Source organism: Mytilus californianus, unplaced genomic scaffold, assembly GCF_021869535.1.
Source record: "Mytilus californianus isolate M0D057914Y unplaced genomic scaffold, xbMytCali1.0.p SCAF_51, whole genome shotgun sequence".
Taxonomy (NCBI): Eukaryota; Metazoa; Mollusca; class Bivalvia; order Mytilida; family Mytilidae; genus Mytilus; species Mytilus californianus.
The window spans coordinates 687,317-698,514 of NW_026262703.1; the positions used below are offsets into that span (position 1 = coordinate 687,317).

General features: G+C 30.9%; 1 protein-coding gene across 1 annotated transcript; it reads right to left on the minus strand.

Annotated features, from left to right (window-relative positions):
* Window positions 1-501: 501 nt before the first annotated feature.
* Window positions 502-9,897, minus strand: LOC127703809 (uncharacterized). Its single transcript, XM_052207881.1, has 5 exons — window positions 9,799-9,897; window positions 5,611-5,648; window positions 4,961-5,116; window positions 4,372-4,415; window positions 502-2,085 (listed from the first exon to the last, which is right to left on the minus strand). The coding sequence occupies exons 1-5, from the start codon at window positions 9,816-9,818 to the stop codon at window positions 1,843-1,845; spliced, it is 501 nt and encodes a 166-aa protein (XP_052063841.1). The 5' UTR covers window positions 9,819-9,897; the 3' UTR covers window positions 502-1,842.
* Window positions 9,898-11,198: the final 1,301 nt, after the last annotated feature.

Here is an 11,198-nt window from a genome sequence, read left to right on the forward strand (position 1 = left end):
TATTTACACTTTGCATGGTCAGCCGGGTCCTTTCAACAACTTTTTGTTGGGTCCAAGTTGTAGGTTCAAGATGAATTGTTCGTCCCTATTTCAGAGAGATTAGTGTTTTCTTTATTAAATAGCCGTTTGATATTCTACCCTTTAGACATGTTAGAATAGCCTGACAACTTGCCTGAACTCTAAGGCGTGATATCAGATTATACAATATTGTCACTTGTTGGAGACAATGTGTACGTATACTTTTTAGGAATTTTTTTATCTTTTTTTTTCTCGACTTTTTTTTTTTGCATTGAATTGTGTTCTAGTAAATTAGAATAAGAAATAAAAATACATTATATTGCATTCCATGTCGTAAGGTAGAAAGTAATCGACAAGATTTCTTTTCCAAACCAATTTTAACAGACGATCTAGTGCGAGTTAACCTAATGTAATGTATAGACAATAACTAGTTAGTGTCTTTTAATATCAGCTGTATTTACGAGGCTGAGAAACAGGTCGTGCCGAGTACAAATACAGCTGATATTTAAAGACACTAACCAGTTATTATCTTTATCCTGCAATTCATTTTATATCTTGTTTTTGCTTTAAAAGACAGAAAAACTCACATTTATTGCATTTATTTTGTATTTAAAACCCTTTGAGGCCCGCGTAGTAATATTAAAATCGCACATTCAGATGGTGACGGGTTCGCAGGAAAGAATCTCGAATGGTCAACAATAATACATCGCTCAAAGTAAACAGTAATTTATTATAACATAACAACTTATTTTGACAGTGAAAATAAATAACAAAACATAGTCCGATTTAAATCAAAGGTGTCTGATTTGTCCTGCGCTTCAAAATTTTGAACTGAACGTGACATTCACTTACATGCTGAAATTGACATTGTTGCATGGTTGTTTTTGTGTGTTACATATGTTCACATTCACTCGATGTTTGGCGCCGTAAAAAATGGAGTTAATCATGCTATTCATGTTTGTCTTATAGCAGAAAATGGATTTTATTCATATTGCTCTACAGAAATGCGTTAATTAATCTTTAGTTCACATAAGGTCAAGCATTACGTCGTTGGAATGCGACTGCACTACACATTATGAGGTCACACAGGTTCATACAACACTCGTCAACAGCAAAACACAAACGTAGTCCGGTAGTGGGCGGAGCATGAAAGCGATATATGTATAGTACACAGATACAGCATAGCGATATCTGTTGGGCTGTATGATATTATAGACACTTAATTGCAGGATAAGATAAATTTTAACATAATGTATACAGTATGTGCATCCGAAGATCTTTCCTATATTACACAATCTTCAGAATTGCTTAGACCTAAAACTGTTAAATCTAAGGATGTATAAGTACCTGAACAATTGACTTGTTATATAACTGAAAGGGACCATAACAAATCATCAAAACAAGCTAAGGTCTTCATGTTTTAAAAATGTGTAATGAAGCATATTAAGGAGTTATTGGTACTTTCCATTGTAACACTAAAACTAGAGCACACGAAAGGATACTTGTCAACGCATGAAGCAATGTCAACATCTATTTGACTAGAGAACCCACACAATAATTAAGATCAAAGTCATAATATTGTTAGGATTATGAGGTAACAACACGATAAACAAAAAATAAAATTACTAAATGATTTCCTACGGATAACCTGTACAAGTCACTCGATTTAAAAACAAAATAGGAACTAAACACTGTCATAACATGCAAAGGCTGTAAGACAGTTTCATTAAAAAATGATAACAATATTTTATAAATTTCCTGGATGCAAAGCTGTTTGTTTTTAGTTTTGCTGACCAATACCTGTATTAATCGTACGGAAGATATTTATTCCTTGGAAATCATCCACTGTTGCACTTCCTCTAAAGAAACAAAATCGTCATTCTCTACACTGTGTGAAGACAGACTTTCTTCATTCTCTTCCAAAATAATCAAAGGGTCTGCTTTTGCTGAAAAATCAATATCAGCGTATGGAGTTCTTGTATCAGCTCCATGTATGCAAAATGCTCCATTATTGGTTGTATTGTCAAACATAACTTCAACATAATTAAGATTCTGAGTATCCAAACCCTACAACAATATTGAAATGACATTTTAGAACAAACTGTTACATGCAATGTTAGTATGGATATGATTAAAAAAAAATGAAACCAATTTTGATGAAAAAAACCCAACATAATTATATATATATATATATATATATATATATATATAAACAAGTCTAAATTGAAAACAACGTTCAAACCTATGATAGCGTTGGATAAAAACCGCAATTTTTATACGTGTGCATGTAAAACAAATTTCTTGGTAGAGGGGTCTAAATACAGCACAAACAACATTTTCCAAAAGACCAAAAAGTGAAAAGTATATTTTAACAAAACGCATTTGACTAACAGGTCGAACAACTGATGTTCTTAAACCCTGCTGACTGCCATTGGCGATTGCCAAATAAATTGAACACCAGATGTAACATGGATCTTAATTAAAAATTTAATACCAAACAGAAAACAATAAACTTGCGGAAAAGATGGTATATCGCAAACATAAGGTGCAAAAATTTGTACACCATATCCGGATTTCGACAATTAATGTCTCTTCAGTGATGTTAGGGATCGAAACGGTATTTGGAATTTTTGCATATCATTCACTTCAAAATTCAAAACATATGCACTTGTCAATCTAGCAAAAGATTTATGTTCCCTATATTTTAAGTATAACTTTGAGTTCGGTATTTGTGCTTAATACTTTATTAAAAGGGGCTAGACAGTAAACAGTTTTTAACGTGTGTTTTTAAAATCTCAATACTGAAAAACATTTTCTATATTTTTATTGGTTAAATTCTAGTTCAACTGGCCCAAAGATTCAACGTGACCTTTTCTCATCACTTGGTGTTCATTGTCTCTCGTCATCGTCTGTGATTCGAAGCATATGCCATTAATGCCATTAATGCCAATTTCAACATTTTTTTCAATTTTCTCTACTATCTGGTAACTATTACAGATAAGACTGAAAATGTTTATAGAAAACAAACATCAGCAGGACATAGTCTTTAGATGAGACAATAATATACAAAAAAAATCGTCTCCTCATACATGCAGTTGTTGCATTTGAATGAGGATTTTCATACCGATTGTTTTGCAATTTTTTCTGAAATTGTAGAAAAACATAACTCTTTCGTTAACCATTTACTGTTAACAGAACCATTTCTATGAATACGTCAAATAGTCAAAATCCTCAGTCGCTCCTAAAGGGAATGTATCTATGATGAGTATCTATGATGAGCTTATTTGCCCCTGAATAAGGGTTTTTACCCATTTTGCGGTATTTACATATATAAATTATTGAAGAAATTGTAGACAGCCTAATAAATCAGAAGTTAAATGGTCCAAAAAGAAAAAAAAATAATTCTGAGATTAGATAGTACAAATCTGCCATAAATACTATACTCCCTAAACATGCTAAATGTTGAAATAATGACTGTCTTTGTGTTTCTATAAAAAAAATAACTTAAAAATGTGCTGAACACCGAATAACCAGTGTAGCGTGTTATTTTAAAAGTGTGTACCACATTTTTGACGTTATTTCGAAAAGACATGGGAAAACAATTAGTAACTCCATATAATTAATTTTGAATTCCATTTTTAAGGAGTAAATCATCCTATTGATGGATATTTTCATTTTTATGCCCCATTTAAGGGCATTATGTTTTCTGGTCTATGCGTCCGTTCGTCCGTTCGTCTGTTCGTTCGTTCGTCCGTCTGTCCCACTTCAGGTTAAAGTTTTTGGTCAAGGTAGTTTTTGATGAAGTTGACGTTCAATCAACTTGAAACTTAGTACACATGTTCCCTATGATATGATCTTTGTAATTTTAATGCCAAATTAGAGTTTTTACCCCAATTTCACGGTCCACTGATCATAGAAAATGATAGTGCGATATGGACACATTCTTCTTCACATTGTTTTTATTAAGAGGTAAAACAAAAAGGTTTGCTTTTGTAAATTAACTATTGTATCGTTTATTTTTTTTTTCAACCTTTGTTCAAATAATCAGAGATTCAGCAGACAAAATGCCCTCCCTAATACAACATATTGTGCAATGACCTGTATGGACTATTTATTGTTTTCAAATATTTCAAATAGAACTAAAAAATGTCAAGTAGGAACAATGTATGAAAAATGTAATACTAAGTGTGTAGTGAACATGTCTTATGGTAGAGTATTGCTCATACGAAGTAAGTACATCAGAACAGAATAAAATTGAACAATAGAAATTAAGATTGCATCATATTATAAAAATTCGTTCAGGATTATCCAGGTTAACTTTAATCTAATTTATGAAGGATACAACATTCTTACATTGTTCATACTACGTTGCTGCTGGTCTTGGGTCTCTTTTTGATCTGTAATAAATGCACAGTTTAAAATGATAGTTTATTACAAAACAACTGAGAGACGCAAATTATAAAAGAGAAACGGTTTTAAAAGACCAATTTTCCATATATGTATGTTCCTATTGTTCTTTTGACTGCAAAATATGTATAGATGAAACACAACAATCTTCAAATTCAAAGTTAATGAATATAGAACCATAGAACACTTGTAATATACATTATTTTCTCATCATACATGTATATAAAACACCTAATGAAGGGTAAACATTGATGTTTCACTAGATGTTAATGACAACCCAAATCTTTTTTATGTAGTTTTAGTTTTATCACTTTATTTCTTGCAGCACTTCCATAATTACTTGTATTCTGAAGGGATGGAAATCGTTCCATTAAAATAACAAATGAATAAGTAAGTTAATTTTTAATATAACAATTTATATTAATTCATAGCCAAGACTCCGTGTTTTTATTATATCTTTATTCCCATAAAGCCAATGCATTACATCGGTACAGAGATAACAAGGCGGTACATTAACCTATAATGGATTTGTTACCTCTTTTGGAAATCTGGTATGTCACGTTTTGCTCATGTACAACTTGCTGTCGTCTGTCGATACTGGAATAGGCGTCGTCCTCTCTGTTACTAGATACTGATGGTTGTTGTATTAGATCATTTGCCACTTGATACAAATTGTTCTCAATAGCACCACCTTAAATGACATAACGTTAAATTCATTTTTAACAAAATTACCTTTTTTTACGATCTTTGACAGACAAATTGTTAAATTGGTTTTAATTTTATTTATTTAATTTAATTCAATTCATATTTTACTATTTTATTTATTATGAACTCAACAATAATATAACTGAAACAACCAAAAAGTGTTCCTATTCAATACATCTTTCTGCGAGATACTCATTCTTATAATACTGCATAAACGAACGAAAAATTGTTGTTTACAATGAACACCCCCCTTTCGATAAAAATGAATTAACGTAAGAGGGAAAATAAATAATATACGTTAATCGTATCCAAGTCAGTAAAATCTACAATCAATAAAACTATGTTAAGTAAACTGATATCTTATTTTATTTATTTGTCAAGTTAATGTAGAATGTGAAAGGTAATATCTTATTCGAATTAACACCTATGCCTGATGATCAACATAAACTCTTAATGCTTACAACAAAGTGGAACACTTACCTTCTTCTTGAATATAGTCGTCATTTGCTCTATGAGAACTGCAAAATATACAATAGTAGGAATATATTTCTAAATCATACATGTAATATTAAAATATGAAAATGTCTTTTTTTATGATTAATAAAAGTGGCAAAAACAATAATCATCATTAATGCCCTCATTAACGTCTTCAAACATATAAGTTAATTTCTACTATATATTTAAACATGGGTGAAAACCCGTCTGTTTCTTTTACTATTTGTTTACGAGTACGGGCAAACGTTGTGTAATAGAATATGTTCTAAATTCTAACAGTTTATATGTCAAACCTAAAATAGACGGGCATGATGTATCTATTCGGTATTGTGTTTGTCCAACCGTATCAGGTTAAGATTTTAGGTCATAGTAGCTTATTTTGAAGGTATGGTCACATAAACACGAAACACTTTTAACTACATAACAAGATTACGACTTTGATTCTGAATTCACAGAATATAGAGATACTGAAGTGTGAGCGGAATACATTGGCACATTTTCTTGAAAAATATCTGATTAAACATTGGAAAAAACTTCTGAAAAGAAATATGACAGAACAACCAGCTAATGACATGAATAATGAAATTTCCAATCCTCTATGAACATTCCAGCTGTCATTGACCATTAAAACTCTCAAAAAAATGAAAATAACAATAATAAATTCTTAACAAATCTACTAAAGGGACAACCATTATTATATTGTATTTAGATAGCCATTGAGATAAATATCCACCAAAGATTAAATGAAGTGAATGTAAGCAATTATAAGCAACCGTACGACCTTCAACAACGAGAAAACCCCATACCGTATGGTCGGCTATAAAAAGCTCCGACATGAAATATATGAAAAAATTCAATTGAGAAAATAAACGGTAAGATTCATAACAAAACAGTTTACGAAAATCAAAAATGACCGACATTGACCAACGGAAAATACTGAGCTACAAGCTCTTGACTTGGGACACGCACATAAAGAATGTCACGGAGTTAAACATGGTAATGGCCGCTGCCTTTACCTTTACTTAAAAAGATAAAAATAAATAAAAATGGATTAAAGTTTTCTTGGTTGACATGTACAAATAAATTGCATGCATACTTTCAAAAATTGATACACCTATCAATACCATTGCGATGGTTATCATAACTCCAATTGCCATAAAGCATTGGTGTACCCATAACCTCAATAGGAAATTCAATCAATTACAAAAAACGCTTGAAAAACTTATATTAACCAAATCTGGAAAATAAATGATACTACTGAATATACATTGCGAACTCATAATGTGACAAGGCCGTCTTTTCAACAAACTGGTTACCTTGGTTTCATTAGCAGAATATTGTTATTTAATAAATCTTGAAAACTATTCAAGAATTTTTAGAAAATTGTTTTTGAATATGGTTAGTAAATCATGCAGATCTTCTCGTGCGAAAGCTAATTATTAAAAATCAATATATTCCATTTTAGAAATATGCGTTGAAAGACTACAAATATAGCTCTTTTGAAATGAAAATGTTATGGTTATGGTTTTTTGTTAGAAATGAAAGGCCATGGATGTCAATCACATGCATATTTTTTGTTTTTGTTTTTTAATTCTTTTATTACAATTTGATATTCGTTAATCTCACTTTTTGAAAACAAGTTTTGCTAGATTGCATTTATGAATCAACATACATAATATATCTATATAGATAATCAATTTTATCAGCATCCAATAGAATGAACTTATCGCTATTATTTGTGGCATCTTATTGCAGTGACTGGTTTCATGATATTGTGAATCAACGTATAACGTAGTTCAGTCCTTTTTAATAAAAAAAAACCAATGGCAAATTTAAAAATTAGGACATTTCAAAATGATTTTTAGAAGACATTTTCCCACCTTAGTAGCTTTGTGATTATAGTTATTGATTTTGAAATGTGAATCATGAATCATGATTTTTTTGTTAGTTTAGCCAGTAGAATTTTTTTTGAAAACGACTATGACACACATTTTTATTATATGGCCTCTTTCCTTTTTTGGTACATTGGTTGACGTTTTGTTATATTTGGTCTTAATTAATCATATAAACGCTCTGAATTATCGAATATGACTATTAGTTCTATATCCAGACGGCTTACATCTTTTAAATAAAAAATCATTTATATATGTCAATTGACCATTTTGAAGACTTGACAAATACAATATAATTTTAGAGTGCTGGGTCGATACTGCGGATGATGGACTATCGGTTCCCTGGGTTTACAGGGAATAATAATAATCAGTGCTTCGGTACTAGCATGATTTATAAAATACCTTTTTAAGAAATTATCCGCATGTAAATCAGAAGCTTATTAAGAAACGAAGGCCACAACTCCATCAGACAAAGTTGAACTAAGATCATTTAGATATATTTGGATGTATTATTCTTATGTCCTGTTTGCTCATTTCTGTTTCAATCTATTTCGGTACTTATACATTCTTGCCTCTCAGATAATCGGCTTGGTTCGATTCTGATGAATGTACATTCTTAAAGGTGCTTCGGACGCATCAACATTATTAGGTGTTATTTGGATACAGCTGTTGGTGTAATATATTCCAGTTAGGATTGGGTTTTGTTTTCATCATATAAAATATATGTTATATATAAATGTATACTAGTATATTATAACGCCATGGTGATTCGAATAAGAGTTATAAGACATTGACATATCTGTCCTTCTGTCCTACAATGACTCCCTGTGACTGCAGCTCCTCTAATACTGTTTGACAGAAAACTGTCATACTAGGTGGAATTGTTAGCCATCATATGTAGTTGACCATATGAAACTGTCATCTATGATGATTTGTTTGATTCGAGTATTTTGTGAAATATGTTCAATTGATTTTTTTCTTTACTATCCTATCACAACGAAACCTTATGAACGAAAATACTCTAAGATTGTTTAATAAAGAGCAGCTATCACGAAGGAACGAAGTTTAAAACGTCCCATATAAAGAAAACATCATTTGACGGAACAGCAAAAAAAGTTTTACATATCTTTTATAAATAATTAGAGGCACATAGTCCACCAATGACGCTCCTTCAATACAATATTTCGTCTTTCTAGACTATCAAATTGTAAACATTCAAAACATTAGACTGGCCTCACGTTTTACGTCTAAAACTTTAACTGTCTGGCATGAAGAGATATCGTATACAATTGAAATAATGGAAACAGCACCAAATTATATTAAAATCATTATTTATACATTCCGAATTGCTTCCGATGGTTATACTATCAGTGTTTTAAAACGCCGACAGCTATATCGGAGGAATATTGAAGGAATGTTTTTACAAATCAGATATCAGTAAAAACAAACAAGCAGAAGTAAAGTACAAAAAGGCAAATAATATACTTGTCAGGCGATCTGTTCTTTGCTGTGAAAATATTTGATATAATACTGAGGTCACAAACATGTTTTATTGAACTTACTTCAATCCAGATAAAAGAGCTTGTTTTAATGTGTATGTTATTCGCGAGTAAAAGCAAATATAATTTTAAAGTAGCTGCGGTTTGGTTTCGTGACTATATAAAACTCCTGAAACAAGCTTGGAAAAACAAGCTTATTTAGAAAAAATTAATGATGGCCCCATTTAAAAACGTAAATATTTCAAAATTGTAAGTTTAGAGTGCTATATCAGTATCGTTAATCAATTGAACCTTTCAAGCTGTTGAATAAAAAATAATAGATTAGCTGTATAACTGTTTTTTATCATTTGAATGAATTCAAGGAAAAACAACTGGTTGATAAAACAGTTACTTGAAAATCCCGCAAACTGCATTGGGAGTCTTTTTATTAAATCATTACACAAACTCATTAATTTCTCTAAAATTATAAATACTAGTGATTTTAAGTCATTACTGACAGTTAACATTCCAAGCTTTGAAACTATATGTTGAAATTGCCTGTACCAAGTCAGGAATATGACAATTGTTGTACATTCGTTTGATGTGTCTTATCATTTGCCATTTGATTAGGGACTTTCCGTTTTGAATTTTCCTCGGAGTTCAGTATTTTTGTGATTTTACTTTTTGGATATATTACTCTGTCAAGAAAGCTGCAAAAGACATTTGTGTCATTATAACTTAAATTGAAAATTTTAAAGGCAACGCCAACGTTTTTTCTAATCTGAAAATATAGTTTAACATACCTTTCTTTAAGCGCCACCATATGATAATAATACAAACGGGAATTATAACAACCAGAACGAGAAGAAATTCCGTCCAGTAACTTTTGTTTTCGTTCGATTTTTCTTCTAAAACATATAATTCAAATCTAAAAGGTTAGAAGGTCGTTTTTGGTTTCAATATTAAATCAAATTTATTAAAAAAGCATCAGACGAGAAAGAAAGGATTATTAATCATTGAATAAGGACTAAGTAATTAATTCATAGATTTATTTCATAATTTTTTTTGAACAAATGTAAGAGTAATGTGAGATAGAGTGTCATTTTAAATTTCTGTAAAATATCTTTTCTTAAAAGTTTTTAACTTCCGTTTTAACATTTAATGGTTCATAAACATATTAACAAAGAAACGATCATGTATATAAAATGATATGAACAGTTATGTAGAATGTAGTGGAAAGTAAACCTTATTCCTATATAAGCGCTTTAAAATATTCATTTTTATTTGGTTGATAAAACATACTTTTCGTTGAGATGATACGTTTTGTATATGAACTGTTTCCAAGTTCATTCGATGCATACATTCGTACTTCATATTTGGTGCTGGGTTCCAGATTGAGGATGTATATACTATGGTTGGTGTTGTTGGAATTTTCTGCTTTGAGATATTCCCAAGCACTGCTTGACCTTTTCGGATACTGTATGATAAAAGATTGACGTGATCCATCATTTAAACCAGATTGCCATTGAAGGAAGATGTACTTTGAACTTGAATAAATGACAACACCCTTTGGTTTCTCTGGTTTTCCGAAATCTACAAAAGCAGACGTAGATTTAATTTCTTTGAAAACATACATTTAAACTATTTTCTACTTATTTCACAGTACAAATGGCCCAGACTGGGGGACAAAACGTAGATAAACACTCGACAAAAAAACTTGCTGATTCGACGTCTTCTGAACTGATGATGTCTTTTCTAGTTTCTGTATGTCGTGTTGCAGGGTCCTTATGTCATGACATTTAACACCCAACCACTTTTATCCTAGTGCGAGGTAATGAAAATCTTCAAAACGAAAACATCATCATAAAACATAAAAGGTACCAGACTATAACTTTGTGCGTTTATTTATTTTTGCATTTTTTTAATAATGAACACAGATGCGAGACAATTACTCCGTTTTTTTATGAAAATGTGCTTTTGTTGATACATTAAACAATACCTACCATTATCTTGATGATATTTTTTCGTTAAATAATCCAGAGTTCTCTAAATATACTCCTGAAATTTACCCAAAGGAACCTACTTTAACTAAATCTAACATAAACAGCAGTAGTTGTCCCTTTCTAGATTTAGACATTTCAATTTCTAAAGGGAAACTCCATACTAAAATTTACGACAGAAGAGACGACTTTTCATTCCCTAT

Excerpts from the sequence above, each read along its gene's own strand:
- LOC127703809 (XM_052207881.1), bottom strand. The coding sequence starts at position 9,818 with ATGGTGGCGCTTAAAGAAAG. Across the intron at positions 4,416-4,960 it reads ATACCAGATTTCCAAAAGAG|ATCAAAAAGAGACCCAAGAC; the intron begins GTAACAAATCCA and ends CATTTATTACAG. Across the intron at positions 2,086-4,371 it reads AGCAACGTAGTATGAACAAT|GGTTTGGATACTCAGAATCT; the intron begins GTAAGAATGTTG and ends ATATTGTTGTAG.